The 16637-nt window shown below is 36.6% G+C and overlaps 1 protein-coding gene across 5 annotated transcripts in view; it reads right to left on the reverse strand.

Moving 5' to 3' along the window:
* LOC126373148 (glycogen synthase kinase-3 beta) overlaps positions 1-16637 on the reverse strand; it is a 39375-nt gene that overhangs the window by 3491 nt on the left and 19247 nt on the right. For 4 of the 5 annotated variants that reach the window (XM_050019173.1, XM_050019174.1, XM_050019176.1 and 1 more), the window contains exons 2-8: positions 9758-9948; positions 8613-8696; positions 8112-8171; positions 5631-5741; positions 4460-4697; positions 2819-2916; positions 2485-2580 (exon numbers count right to left, since the gene is read on the reverse strand). In XM_050019173.1, the coding sequence (XP_049875130.1) occupies positions 2485-2580; positions 2819-2916; positions 4460-4697; positions 5631-5741; positions 8112-8171; positions 8613-8696; positions 9758-9948 (878 nt within the window). The remainder of the gene's footprint in view (positions 1-2484; positions 2581-2818; positions 2917-4459; positions 4698-5630; positions 5742-8111; positions 8172-8612; positions 8697-9757; positions 9949-16637) is intronic. The other variant, XM_050019175.1, reaches the window with a different exon arrangement.

A 16637-nucleotide genomic window follows, 5' to 3' on the forward strand; every position in this document is an offset into this window, starting at 1 on the left:
CGATTAGTCTTGACTTGAGTCACCATGCCAAAGGCTTACACCATCAATACCGAGCCGCTAAATGCCTCCATTTTCCACATAATCATTGATTCCTGTAAAGCCAGTTTCTATACTTCCCACAAATCGCACGGCCACACGTTATCTACATACACGGTCGATTGATGTAAGTACGGTCACGAGCATTAATATGTATACACTTTAGTACCATGTCACATTAACTTTTTTGACAAATTGAACTGTAAGTCTCACTAAATTTCAAATATGTTAGTGCGGCAGAGTCCTAAAGTAGGTACATTATATTGCTCATGACTGTACTTGAATCGTACAATGGTGACGTGTTTTTTATTGAAAAAACTTATGTCACTGGAAGTCAACGAATGTGAGTAGTGTGAACATTCGCTAAGGAGTGTTGTAAATACGTATACATTAAGTTATGTTAGTAAATAGTGTAAGTTCATTCCCTCAAATTAAGATTTTATATAGCTGTTCAAATAAAGCGCAATATCTGTTGTACAGTGTCGTTATACCACGTCGCGTGTGACAAGATGCACCGCGGACACTGTTTACAGAGTTTGGTTGTGTAATTGTTATAGGTCTATGAAAAAAAAAACTACAGAATTATATTGAAAACGGACTGGATATATAATAATTCGATAGCGTTGTATGCACATTCGCTTCCTATCCGATCCAAGACCGAGAATAGTGGATAGTAAAGAATTTGAGATATCGGATATAGTGCGTAAGCTACATCCGACTCGAATCGCAAAACAACCGAATATTCGTAGTGTGAAAACGTCTTAAAATAATGACGTGGTGTCTTAAAATAAAAATTCCCTGTCTTCTCCCTTCTAAATTGTGACGAAATATTACTTTATCTTTATGTTTCCTTGTACCCCATTTACGGTTTCCTTAGATACAGGCTCCGCCTACTTTGGGAACCTCTGTTCATTTGGTTACATTTTTAATGTGCTCACCCTACTTCATATGCCTTATTGTATTATTTATGATAATAAAAACATTTTTCATTTTCATTATGTTGTTGTTCCTTATAGATACAGCGACCACGTAATTGTATCGTCTCTATACACAATTCAATAGAGTGGTTGGTCCTGTTTGACTCTTCTATGTCTATTTGTTAAGTTAGACAGATAAACAGTAACAACAATCAATATATACATACTTGTTCGAAGTTTATTTGATTACAAGTCATTGTCAACATCAATATAGTTCAACATAGTTTATTTTTAATTTAGGTTAATTAGTTGTTTATTGATCCGACGTCCATTCTTGTTACTAAGGCGTATGAACTTGTAGGAAATGTAACAGAAATAGGCGTTAGAAGGACTGCTGAAGTTACTCAAGTACGACAAACGCATAAGTACTAGTGTCACAGCATAAAATAAATACTTAAAGAACTTTATTGAGCAATAAATGAAGCATGTGTTGGGCATAACTTCGCATTTGCTGAACTTATTATGATTTGTCATACATACATTGTATATTTCTACCAAAATTGGCGCTACTTTGTGGCTCTCCACTGAAACGGGACGGAACTGAATGGATCACAATGTCATTTTTTACTTTTGACGTGGTTTAATGTAGGTTTGCCTCAGACAACATTAACAACTTGAGGGGCGCTGAAAGCTCTCACTCGGTACAAAAATTTAAGACAACAGCCCTAATGGTGCCCAACTAGGTGCGAACATCTGTTTAGGGCGTCGTTTGAAATTTAGATTAATCGACTCTAGTGGGCCAACAGTGATAAGCGATGAAAGAGGGAAATCGTCGACCGTACTGGCGAGGTCGGTCGGTCCTGTCGTCATTTTCCAGCGCATAGTTATCAATACAGAGCAAGAAATCCTCAAGTTTCGTCCGCTCCCATTTCACTCCAATGAACGCCCAACTTTATTATGAAAGAAACCAGGTATAATAGTGTGACCGTACTACATTTGCAGGTTTACTTGAATCCAGTTGTTTTAATATTGATTGTGTAATGGAGGCATCTAGCACCTAGCTCTGTGGAGGTCTTACTCGAATGCGCTGGTGGTCAGTGGCGTTCTTGGGCATGGACATACGCTCCAACATAAACTGCAATGACGTGGCCAAGTACCATTGAACATTAAACAACCTCTTGCTTCCGTGTGTAAGTTCACACCATCACAATTAAAGCTTTGTTTTAGTCTATTCACATTTAAAAAAATACTTGTTCTATAAAAAAACCTGATTCTGTTTTTGAAACAGAAAAATGACATTCGAAAAATTAGTATTAATAAGTTACTCGCCAGTATTTTTAAATGTATATAGACAAATAATATAACAAATAAAAACATATATGATACTTAAAAATGGACTAAATATTTAAACTACATATTTCTACGGAATTTTTAAATCTTTCTACTCGATACATCCAAATTAATCTAGTGATATACGTACTATGTATTTGTAAGAAAATATTTGTGAAATACAGACATGATGGTCGCTTACCTTCGCCCACGGGTGGCTCTTGATTTGTGGGAATTTGAATTCTGTGTAGTTTGGATTCATCTCTCGGATTTGTTCACGTGTCGGGGTGCCTAAAACCTGTAAATAAGGTTGAAGTTAACTTTATCTGTTGTACGGAAACTACAGATTTTTGATTTCATGAACGAAGTATTTTCTTAGTTACAAATAAAATTATATTTTATGGAAATATTACAATTAACCAGTTGCGAATAAAATGAATCCTCTGAAACCCTGATATGGCTGTACAGATTGATGTGGTTTCAAAACCTTTTTATTTTTTATTTAAATGACGATATCAGTGAAGTAGTATCATTACCTTGATGATCTCAACAAGTTGGTCGACACCGGAATCGCCGGGGAAGATCGGCTGGCCAAGCAACAACTCTGCCACTACGCAACCCGCGCTCCACACATCTGAAACGTTCACACCACGTTGCAATATACCGTTGCCTTGTTGCGTTTGTTCCTAAATAAACTTTTTTTTATTTTTATTTCCAATATCCGAATGAAAAACGTATACGGGCAAAGTACTTGATTTCCTGTATACGAATGTGTTATGGGAAAGAAAGGGTTAAATCGATAGAGTGTAATGAATAAGTATGTGAATCCTGAAAATAAGAACACGTGCTAGAAAGAGCAGAATCACTTTTTCTCATTCGCAATGGCGATTATAGAGTAGTTTAGCGTATATTCATTCATTTATTGCTTCTATGCTGTTCTGGGAGCAAATAAAAAACATAGAACACGTTCAGCTGCTTGTCTTCCCGGGCATGTCGTAAAAACCGACAGAGGGATTGCGTCCTCTAACATGATGGACTAATGTTATGGGCGATAGGCTGATCCCTTATCACCATAAGGTTCATCATATCCATCTTAGGACTTCGTATCAACAGTGGCTGCAAGTTGTCTTTGATTACTTGTGGCTCTGCCCACCCCATTTGGGATTACGGGCGTGAGTTTATGTATGTATGTATGTATGTGTTATTGCAAAGTCACAAGTAGTTAAGGCATTGCGTGTAATGCTGTAATAGACGTCATACAAGGTTATTTTTTATTCTTTTCGGTCTTTGAAATTGTATGAAAGAAAGAATAATGGCTTCTTGGGCAATGAAGTTCGGTCATTGGCTCACTGACTCTTAAAAGTATTAGGGGTGAATAGAGTGTTTTATTCTCCCTAAGTAACCGAAAATACACGCTAATACAGTCCAGTGTACTTATACAGTGCAGTGTACTAATGCAGTACACTAATACAGTTCTGGGGGCACGGCAGTGCCCCCGCCAAGACGAGCAAAGCGAAGCGCAAGGTCAGGGCACTACCTATCTTTTCTCGAAACGTTTCGTCGATTTTTTTAACCCTCATATTTTATATTTCACCAGGTATCAAAATTATGCTAAATATGATTTAGGCGATATCATCATGTTTTTCCATATTACGAACCATTGAGCAATAATAATTCCCTTTATCCCAAATACCGCGGCGAGTTGGCTCACCACCTATCATGTTGTTGGTCTTAGACAAAGCTCGGTGAGGTGTGGGTACTTAGCTAATCATGCGATTAATGTACCTGAGTTTTGGTTACTCCAACTGGGAATATAGTCATGAGCTTATGTTAGCGACATCTATTGCCAATACTGACCAACTTCCGCGGTTGCACAACAAATAGTTATGATTACATTATTCTACCTTGATTTCACGTACATTAATTATCTTTGATTTAATTATTAATTTATTGATTGTTTTTGGCATGTATAACACATTGATTTAGAATCATTTTCGTACTTTTACTTCTTTTTTGTTTACGACTAGCATAAGAAGCGGCCATGTTGAATTTGATATTATTGTTCGCTGGGTCATCGAAGGAGACACATTAAAAGGAAATATCGAGTTTATATATATCCACGCATTTCATTTCCCACCATATCCTGACTATTCTTAACGCTTATGTTAGTAACTTACCGATTTTAGTGGTATAATCTATGGCGCCGAAGATAAGTTCTGGGGCGCGGTAATACCGCGAGCATATATAGGAGACGTTTGGCTCCCCGCGCACAAGATGCTTGGCCGAGCCGAAGTCGCACAACTTGAGGACGCCGGTCTTCGGGTCCAGGAGCAAGTTCTGCGGCTTGATGTCCCTGTGGCAGATGCCCAGCGAGTGGATGTACGCGAGGCTTCTGAACAACTGGTACATGTACAGCTGTGGACACACATTTTGGGGTCAGTTTTCTGAAGGTTATGAAGTGGGTTTTGTTGTTGTCAGAATTCTTGGGTTGCAAAGGATCAGACATGGCTGGAGAAATTGTATAGTGTCTGTACACTAAGGGCTTCCAAAGTATTTAACGGAACACCTACTAAATACCTTTCATTTAATGAAAACCCATATCAAATCATAGACAAAAACTTTTATTAGAAACATTTTAAGAATTACTATATGACTGTTTTATCAAAATAAAAATCTCAGTGAAAAATCTGGTGATTTTTCTACGGAACCCCTAGGTTACGCGGAATCCGCATTAGGAATCGTTGGTACCATACTACTAAAGCCACCCTGAGCTTATACACTTTATAGTATCAAGTTAGCAGACAGTGGCGACAAAAGTACCCTCCTCAAGGTGGTACACTACTATGGACCATCATGTAAATTATACAGATAACCTAGAAGCTTTTTAAATTTTTAGCTATCATATTGGCAACAATGGGCCATTGGGTAGCTATTCTGTAAAGAACGCATGAGTATGTATGCGATGGATACATTTAGAACACCTGATTGAGATGAAAGTTGCTTGATATTTGGAACATAAATGGTATAGATTTATGTTGCTACCTATATTGCTCCTCTTTATTTGAATCAGAATAATAATGGGTGGAACATGTAATTGTGCCTGGGTCTAATAAAAAGGGTCATCCATCAATTACCCAAAAACAAAGATAAAAGATGCATTTATGTTTGTTATCCATTAATTTAGAAGGTTAAACAAAGGAAAATATTTACAGCGCCATCTGTATTGTGTTTGAGGAACGTAGCCTGGACAGTCCCTCATTTGAAAAAGAATAATTGAGAACTAGAAAGAAGGCCAAAAGAACTCCATAAGTCTGATTGCTATTGAAGGAGCAAAGTACTGCCACTTACCTTTATAAAACTAATAGGTATGGTTTGTTCATCTTTGGAGTAATGACGTGCAACTTTGTACACCGTCTCGGGTATGTACTCCAGCACCAAATTCAGGTACACTTCGTCTTTCTGTAACACATTATGATAGTCATTAAAACATTAGTACATACTGGATGATGTTCTATCCGCCGCGAAAACAAAATGGCGCCTGCAAGTGTAGGTATGTTTTCGTAAAAAGTTTATTGTGAAAATGAAGGTTTTTCTGGTTCTCTAATAATCAATTAAACAAGCTAAGCGTGTTACTCTATTAATATGAAAATCATGTACCGTATGGTATTATTTATGAAGATTTTTACTTTTGAACTTTTCACAATAAACTCTTGAATGAAGTGACTGCTACACTTACAAAATTCAATTTAAAGTTTTCACGATTGATAAACAAAATCATCCAGCATATCGATATATACATATATTTCTATATTTTATAAACTGGGTTTTAGGAACTGTAGCCAGTTTGTTTCATACAAAATAAACCGTATGTGTACATCACGAATTGATTTCAAGAAAGTATGAATTACGTAGTATGGTAAGGGTCAATGTTTTCTAACGTGTTTTAATTATTCAAAAGTGGAACACAAGATGTTGCCATTCTAAAATACGATATGAGATGAATGACCTGTTTTAAAAAAGGAGTGAAAATTAAATTTGGCTTTTATTTTTACGTGATTGACGCGCGTGTCGTCGACTCAAATATTAGTGCGAGTTAGAGCGTCATATAAATATAGAAAGTTCAACGACCACATTTTTATAAACACATTTTTGTTTATTATTCATTACTTTAGTTACATTATAAGCTTTAAATAATGTTACTACAGTGTGAAACATATGACCCTTATCAACTGCGTAATAAAGTACCAAGTTAAAGGAATGTAAACTAATGAAAATAAATTGAAATGTATTCGCCACCGAGCGGTAAGTACTCGGCAACATAAATAATTATATTGTAATTAAATACACATTGATTTCGTAATCGGCAAATATAATAAGTTAACTCATGAAAACTCATTCAACCAAACAAAAAATTATATAAAAAATAAAATCGTTTGTTAGTGTTCCTTTTGACAAGTACAAAACGAAATACGATGCATGGGAAGCGGATAAAGTGCAATAGAAAGTTTGGTCGTGTGGAAGAGATCGTATTGAGGATATTATCAATGCAATATTTGACCGAGAGCGGGTGCCGTGGCTGGCACGGTGCCAAGGGGCTTCTGGCTAACTGTTTAGGAACAGACAACCTTTACGGGAAGCCTTGAACTATACACGTCGAAAATGTCTACAGACAAATATGTTATAGTATAAAATAAACATTCTTAATATTACATTCTCTAACTCACAATTTATTTTTTTGTGGCACAATAAACATTATTTAAAGGCCTTAGGGCCATTTAAAAAGAAAACGAGATTTTTTAATGTTTTTTTTTTGACGTGACTTATTGTATATTTGCCGTAAATGGGGAGCGCTGAGAGCTCTCACCCAATAGCAATTTTTTTTAATGAAAACTGTTTTCTCTACGAACAAAAAAAAACACCCATACAATCGCATTTGTTTCTAAAGGATCAAGACACCGAGTCCTTTCACTGTATTAAACTTAGGAAGCTATTTAAAGGATCACTATTACAGATATACCTATAATCAGTGAAGATATGCCCATTTAATGAAATTTTAGTTGAAAGCCTCCGAATACTACAGCCATTGTGTGACCAGAAGGGTCGTTCCCTAGAGGCTGCGTTGGGTTCGGCCAGACAGACAGATGACTATGATACTATGTATATCCTTTATATTAGAACATATTGGTTTTGGATTAGTTGGTTACTTTTACATCGGTTTCTTATAGCCTAACTCGCGACCAGTAGTCCTTTTGGGGTGGGTAGAGATGGGTAATCCTAAGATATGATGAAACATTATGGTGACAGGTATCCAACCCATCGCCCATATAGAAAATCCATCATGATGGAGAAGGCAATCCTATTGTGGTTACGACATGCCCGGGAAGATAACGAATGACTAGACATTTTGGACGTGTTTGTAACTTAAGGCAAATATTCCACCTAAGACCAATGTGCACGAATGAATGAATGACTTAACACGAAGCATAGACAAAGGAACAGAAACTGAACAAGCAAGCTTAACTTAACACAAACTTAATGGATAGTCGCGTGTATATTTTGAGAATGACATGAACAAAACCGAGCTCGAATGAGGCTCATGGTAGAGTATGACATGGAAACTTGATCAAAAATATGCGCACAATTTTTCCATCTGGCTTGTAAGGTCACCGATCTATATGCTTCAGCTTTGGCAATTGACAAAGTGTATATTTTGTTATAAAAATGTTTATAAACGAGGAAGATATGGGTCGGTAACCGGTGCCAAGTGTCTGCGAGACCTATGTTGTGCGTTAGCACACTAGCGCAACAATCTGATTGGTTCGAACGTACTGCGACCTCTATGGACTGCATTGCGTTTAGCATTGAGCTCACTGCGGCGGGCACTGCCGCCTTCCCCGTATAAAACACACAAATAACACACCCTTAATAACCGAACACTATATATGGCACTCCTTATTGGTTAACCACATCTTGTAATACATGTTTTAAAGAAACAGCTATACATACAAAGGGAACATTGAAAGACAATTATTATTCAATTATACACATTAAACTATAAAATGATCAAAACAATACTATTATAATCAACGCACCAGTTGTTAGCTCTTGACAATAAACGTATTGTGCAGTTGGACGGTCAAATAAGGCAAAAATGTCTACTTAAAAACATTTTTCTCACAAACACATGCTACAAAACATTGTTAACGAATAGATCAGTGCCCGATAATATTACATAGATATATTAGACATAATAATTAAATATAAAAAACAAATTAAATTAAATTTAGAAAAATATACAAACATCTACGATATATTAGTGGATATAATCACCTTTTCTCCACTGGAGTAAAAGAAGTATTTCAATTTGACAATATTACAATGTTCCAGTCGCCGCATGATTTGAAGCTCTCGGTTCTGTAACGCAAACAAACACGTTTACGGTTAGCGATTGAACACCATTCAAAACTAATAGGACGCCATGACGGCTTCCTATCTGACTCACGTTATAAAGTTGGACAAACAAGCAATTACAATCGATTCCTTGGAATCGCTATTCAGGTAGATGTTTGTCTTCAGAGGCCTAGAACGAGTTAAATTAATGATGATGTTTACAAAAGCGTGTACGTGTACCACAAACGTTTAGGTGTAAACAGAATCACTATTTAACAAACGTAATTTTAATTTGTCTCTTTTGTCAGTAAGGTAATGTAAACCTTAATTATACAACTATGTTCATAGTGTTACGTGCGAAATTGACTACGAACAATAGAAGCTCTAGGAAGTATAGTATTATGGCTACATTCTGTGCCCATTAATCCCCCGAATACCCATTTATTTTATCCCCGAAAAGGTTACTTCGCTCTGCTTAATACTAGCGGATGTGTCCTAGTTTTTGTCAGTGCCCTAGTTATCAAAGGCGCCTTGAGGTCTTGTGAGAAGTAAGGAAATATACAATTTTGTGAGAGACAGTTTTAATATCTATTATACTCTTAACATGGTGTCAACGCGAGGTAAGCAGACGTTGAAGTTTAAGACATAAGCCTTTCTTTTTTCCAAATAATAATGTAATACTCGCACAAGAACGCAAGAGTGGAATTAAATAGGCTAGTAATGTATATAATATAAAAGGAGACTGACTGACTGACATTATCACAACACAGCTCAAACCGCTGGGATTAGCAATTTTGCACAAAGCTTCAATTTACTATGTAGACGAGCACTAAGAAGGGGTTTTCGGAAAATCATTCCCTAAGGGAGCAAAATAAGGGAGAACAAGAGCTTGTTTCACTTCTTGCTGATAAACTGTCGAGACGATCTGTCGGATAAGTGTCTGATAGCAATACTACTATCTTCTAGATATGTTATCATTAACTGATGAAAAGCGCAGTATAGCGTCTCTCCTATATTTCAGAGTACCACTTCTGTGTCCTATCACGCCGTAAATGTGACAAAAGCTTTATAATAATATTGCTCACCTTAAACCGCTTGTCCTGGAGCACCTTCTTGATGGCAATGAGCTCGCCGGTGTCGCATAACTTGGCCTGGTAGACGACGCCGAAGCTGCCGTTGCCGATGAGCTTCATGTCCGCATAGCTCACCTCCTGAGGCCGGTCGGGGCCTTGCCCCGGCGTCGCCACTACAGTCGTCACCTTCGACCCGTCCTTGCCTGAAACAGTAAATAATCAATCAAGTTACCATTCAGATAGGTTTTAAACTCTCGACACACACGCGGCGTAACGGCACGCATTTCTGTACATTAGAACAACTACTCAGCAGCGGCGCAGCGGCTGTGTGTCGAGAGCTTTAGTGGCATCTTTTGGAATGTCTATAAACTCCGGTACGGCGCGGCAGTTTACATTTAGAATTTGCTGCTAACTGATTTATTAACTATTTCGACAGGTTCAATTCGTGGTACATGTTACAACTGTCAGTCTACAATAGGTTGTCACCTCGACCGCAAAACCAGAGCGTGTTCATTTTCTAACACGTCGACAGACGCAACTTCTAAATTTTATAACATTTAGTCTTGATTTGGGCGTATCTCCACAAATCCAAGTGGAGTAGTGTACTAGAGTATGTTGCATCCCGCTTAATTATGCGATCCAAGTCACGTAGGCACAGCAAATATGCAGCAAGTACAGTAGGTCATTCAAGAAAAGAATTGATAATATTGTTTAAATTATTCGTAATCAACTGCGTAGTTCTTAATTACGTTGTAGTCCTTGTTGTTGTTAAGTCCTATAGCTTCGTTCTGTTTGTATATTGAAAGTAAGTTTTAAGCAACGTTCTGCACGGGCGTTATTATAGATAGCAATTGGTTTTGGTAAAAAAACGAACATAATTTTTGACACCTGTGAAATACTCTCACTGATACCCTAAAATACATGAATTTGTGTAAAAAGTGTGCCAACATTACAATATAAAACATTTGCATTAAAATTTATTAATAAACGAACCTATTTGTATAAGAAACCGAAAAACATCTGTTTCAATAGTAAGATCTATTTAAAACCTTTACGAGTTACTTTTTCTCGTAAGTTTCGATAGATTCTCTACACTAAGCCACAGTATTTCAACCCACTACTCTCATCATTTTGGTAACATTTTCAGGTTTTTCACAAGTAATACTCTTTAAATTGCTACGTTCGAACGTAGAATTGGGCATTTTAGTATACCTACCTCACGTAGGTAACTTCAGATTAATCTTTCGAACGCCGGAACGCGGATCTCGACCAGACACAATGTAAAATCTATTGTGTCTGGTATCTCGGCATATGAGAGGTTAAACCTTGCATCAGAAAAAAGCGCGTGGAACAGGACATTATATGACGATATTAGCTAAGGAACCTACGTCATAAAAACCTATTTGAGGCACTTTCACCGTCGTCGTATCGTGAATCGTTGTTTGTTTCAGAGCGTCGTCGTCGACTCCATAATACTTTATTTTTCACTTATTTTATAATCATCTCGGCGAAGACGACAAAAGAAAGACGCTTCACGTATTAAATCATCACCGCCATAGCAATTTAAGCGAAAAATGTACCTTTGTTATCGTTTGTCACTGTACCTACTGTTAGCTTGACGAATTAACTGAAGTCTGTAAGTAGGTACATGCGTGAAAAAAAACATGAAAATAAAATGGTCATAATTATGAAGACTGAAACATGTATTGAACAACATTTTTGAGAATATTATAGCATTATATTTAAAAAAATAAAAATACAGAGAGACAAACTAACTTAAAAGCTTCATTTAGCCCACTAACACAAAACTCACTGAAGGAAAACGCTTAGTTCAATACTTAGTTTGAATGGCCTCTCTAATGCAATTGAGTCGTGACGCAAAAGACTCCATTACACGGGGGAGTAAGCAAATACATGCCTCGCACGTATTACAGCTGTACTCATCTGCCATAATTACAAAACTAGCTAATTAAGCCATTGGCATAGCTAGGAATTTTGTAACTAACCACAGAGTAAACAGTAAACAATTCCGTAAATAGGTTTGTTTTCAGAAGCGAGGGTTGAGGCAGTGGTGGAGTAAGCTCCATATTCCCTCCGATTGAATGAGGGGATGCCTGTACCCAGCAATAAGACGCGACCTCTATAGTCTGTTTATTCCGGCTTCCAATCAACCACATCGTCTAAACAACCACTCACAAAATCTAACCTGCTTCTAGTTTCGGCGTACTGAACGAATACATCTGATGCATCATCTTGGAACAAATAAATTCATACTGACGAAACGATTTGTGTAAGAATGATGAAATAAAAATAAAAAGACATGAACAAAATCCCGACCATCGAGAAACTGAAATAATTATGCCAAGTGACAATTTGTAAACGTCTACAATGGTAAGATTTATTTAGAAATAAATACATATCGTTACTAGTATAAAAGATTTTAATCAAGAAACGAATCTCCTGTCATTGCCATCCATTGCGCAGTAATTAGGGGACGACTTCATTCGTTTCCATATTAGACAAGCGATGTGTTTGTGTGGTAAACATTTGTCGGGTTGTATTAGACTTTTCCGGGTAGTACACAATACAGTACATTTATGTACTGCGTACGTACGGTAACGAGTACTAATACATATACACTTTGATACCAAGTCACATTAGCTTTTTTGATAAATTAAACAGTAAATCTCATTAAATGTCAAATATGATACAGATAGAGTTCTAAAGTGGGTACATGATATTACTCATGACTGTACGTCGCCTGTCACTTTACAATTGACCTTACAAGTTGTAATAACATCCCCTGTTTATATTGCAGAGTAACTAAATTATGAAACGTTTTACCGGTTGGCTGGTGCAGCCATACTTCAAACATATCTATACAACATGTATGTTACCTGCATCAGAAGTGACACGCCTGTTACATTGCAACCAACTTGCACAATACTTAATAGGCACCTGATGCATGCGACCTCATGCGACAAATTTACTCGGACGATTACTAAATTCGATAATTATGTTACAGAGTGCACTCCAGGATTCATTTTTTAAAGGCATAGTCACTAAAAACAATAAGAGAGCAGGCGCGGCGAATGTCGTAATACAAGAAACTCTATGAAGTACGCCACACCAAAATTTGCAGCGGGTCTCTTTGATTTAGTGCGTAAACATAAAGGTTTTGTATAATTTCAAAAACTAATATTACAGAAACGCAACGTTCTGGGAGAATATTGCACGGGAATTAAAATATGACAACTTAACACGGTTGTGCCGAAGTCTTTAGACCTTACAAGTTTGACGTAACAATACACCCTTCCTTTGAACAATGGTTTGCAAAGCAGTTAAGGGAACTTGATCTATTACCATGTTAGACTAACCACGCGTGCTAATCGTTTTGTCGGTCGGAAGGTATTACATGCAGATTGAGTGCAGATTGGCCGACATGCCCGCACCCGGGAGCGCCCGGGTCACGGTCGCAAGCGCCACTCCAAAGTTATGCTACGTGGAGTTACAGTTGAAAATACTGAATAGTTTCCCCTCTGCCACTCGAGAACTCAACTTCGTATCTCATGTCGAGAGAATTCTTTGCATTGATGTGAAAACTGAAAATGTGCATGCAAGTGTGCAAAATTTATAATCAAATACCTATTGAATTAAAATCATTAAATTTGACATCATTTAAACGGCATTTATATATCTGGTTAATTAATAAACAATTTTATAGTGTTCATGAATTATTAAGTATGCTCAATTATTAGATATTCCTTTTTATTATGGTAATCTCGACCTCATTTCAGTGTTATTATTGTGTTATCTTGATTTGTTATATTTTTTATATTTTGCATGCTACAATGTTTAGCTAAACATGTCATGGACCTGTATAATTTATTCCATCTCTGTATACCGTGTTTAAAGCAAATAAAGATTCTATTCTATTCTATTCAATAATAAAACTTTACCGGCAACGTAACAATTTTCTAAACGCGTTTTACGTAGATGTATCAGTAATTATTATCATTACGTAACGTACTTACTAATTTACAAATTTATTTTGCTACGATTATTAAAATGTGAAATATTTTACAACGTTAGAATAGCGTTTAGAGGCGTATGAAGCATTTATCGATTGCATTTCTAGTAACCGCCAAGAATGACTCGGCTTCCAAAACATTTGGAACATGAAACAGGTGAGTGGTGGATTCTCAGAATGCACGCATCAACTTTACTTCGAAATATTTCCGGATACAACGTATTATCTGATAGTCTATATTTAGGTGTAAGTCTATATCTATATATTTCTATAGAAATTCTACATCTATCTTAAACGAAATAGCTTAAAGTTGAGTGAATTTGAAGCGTAATTCAATCAATTCTGGATTAGCAACAGAACACCTCGGGGAGTTTATAGACTTGTAATATAGAGATTAAATAATTGAATATGTTCAATGTATTATTAGTTCGCAGGTGACAGTTCTCAAAACAGAGCGTGATATTACTATTGCAATGGAGTTATTTTGTAAGCAAAAAGTGCACGTGCTTTGCATCAGCGGTTGGCGTGTCAGGAAGTCGTGAGCAGACGAACAAAGTCAATCTCTGACGTTATCAGCAATTGATGCCTCTGTATCTAATGAGAATATCTAGTTCTATATACGCGTTGTCAGGGACTGTAAAAAAAACGATGTTTAATGCTACTTGTAATACGCTAGGAAGATACTTGTGAATCACGCCGTCTCATAACCTGATGTACTCTTATGTAATGTGTAACTATATATTAGAGTTTAGTTAGACAAGTAATCTGTGACCACTGTCATTATTCAGTTCAGCAAGCTTGTTTCAAGACATCAATACCAATACAGGCAGCAAGTTGTCTTCTAGCGACTTGTGGCTCTGCCTACCCTCTTATCTGAATATGTATGTATGACATTAGTTAATGTTTTTTAGTCAAGTAGATCACTACGCCAGATTAAGCCAGTACACTCCATACAAAAAATTCATTCTTACGGTGTGTAAGCCGCTAAGGAGTAAAGAAGAGAGCGCCTGAACTTTGCCTCGCTCGCACTTACGTGTTGGGCGGCATGGGATAAGGTGAGACTGAAGAAAGACCCAGGGGGATTGGGGGGATGGGTTGCACTAATTATAGATGTAAATTTATTTACCGTTCTATTCGCAATATTATAGGTTCTACGTTTACGGTTCGCCCTGATAGGTGAATGTAAAGCTCTGTGGCGCACTGTAAATAGTACCAAGATGTCACTTAGAAATAAATTTAAAGAAATTAATATTTTAACTTTGGCATCACAATATATCTTTGAAAACTTAATATATGTAAAAAAACATATAGGATTATTTGCAAAAAATAGCGATCGGCACATTGTTAATACCAGGAACAAAAATAAACTTGCTTTACAAGTCAGTCGATTACATAAGATTACTAAATCTTTTAAGGGGCAATGTATACGTTTTTACAATAAGATTCCCATTGACATTCAGAATTTGCCTTTCAACTGTTTTAAGACAGTAGTTAAACAAAAACTTTACAAAAAAGGTTATTATAAAGTTAGTGATTATTTAGAAGATATGAATGCATGGGATTAACTGTCTGAGAACTGATATTAGGCAGCTAAATTACTCAATTGTATACCAATATTTTATGTTTATTTTTATTTTCTTAAAGAACGTCTAGGGCCCTGTGCCGAGGTTTTTCTTGCAGCTTCTTTTCCCCGGCTATACAGGTTGTGAGAAGCTGCAGTAGTTTTAGGCGGATGAGACGTTCGTTATGTAAAATTGACGATTCAAAGTGTAACTATGTTACCTACTGAATAAAGATATTTTTGAATTTGAATTTGAATTTGACCCAAGTTCCGAAAGAGTAAATAATAGACCATTTCACCACGCCACTTACTTAATTAACACTAACCTAACTTTTTAGCCCATGAACGTGCTTTGATTCCAATGCACGGAAATAATAAAGAAACTTGCGATCCGATATTAAGAAAGATACAGTAGCTGTGGCACGTTTCAACGAAAAAACGTTACGTCCGCCTTTGGGTTTTCAGCATTGGTGGAAAATCTTCCTATAGCCACTACTACGTTATATAAAAAGTGATGTTTGTTATTCCGTTTTCCGTGTTCTGGCGGCCAAAACGAAGCGATTCATCTAAAAAAGCAATATTGCTATTTGACATTTACGCATATAAAATAAAACAAAGTGCGCAATGCAAACAAATTTCAAATAGCAATATTGCTTGGTGGATGAATTGCTTCGATGTTGCCTTTTTAACCCCCCTGTTGTGAGCATAAACACGCGAGACCTATAGGTAATTCCTCGAGTGTGTTGACGGGCGTTTGTTAGCCCAGAGAGATAGTATCAATTTCGGACGACACATTTTTCATTGTCAGGCCCGCCTCAGAGGTACATTTAGTATACCTACGTTGTTCTGTGAAGTACCTATTGCCCATATAGTTCGGAAGGAAATCTTGAAGCAATAAGCGTCATGTTTGGGTTAACTATGTTACCAAGCAGTAAATTTGCTACATGTATCGTGTAAAAAACTATTAAATGTTGTGCGTCATTGAGTAAGTTGCTATTAGAGGTAGTAAAGCAATAATAACCAATACACAAGTGACAGTCGCAGTCATTAAAGTCGGACAGACAGACAACATAATTAGTATAAGTATAATTGGATTGTAATATTATTCTATAATATTAACTATTATGACACGCTGACGTGATGCTAATACGCTACAATATTTTGCCGAAGTTTCAACAGATTTAGCAGATATGTACCTAATTTTTTGCGTTTCTTTGTTGATATTTCAAGTACAATGCAAGTTATCAAGATAAGTATCTTTTTTTATTTCTATGTTTAAATGACGCTGGATCTCTAAGTAA

This window comes from Pectinophora gossypiella, chromosome 15, assembly GCF_024362695.1.
Source record: "Pectinophora gossypiella chromosome 15, ilPecGoss1.1, whole genome shotgun sequence".
Classification (NCBI taxonomy): Eukaryota; Metazoa; Arthropoda; class Insecta; order Lepidoptera; family Gelechiidae; genus Pectinophora; species Pectinophora gossypiella.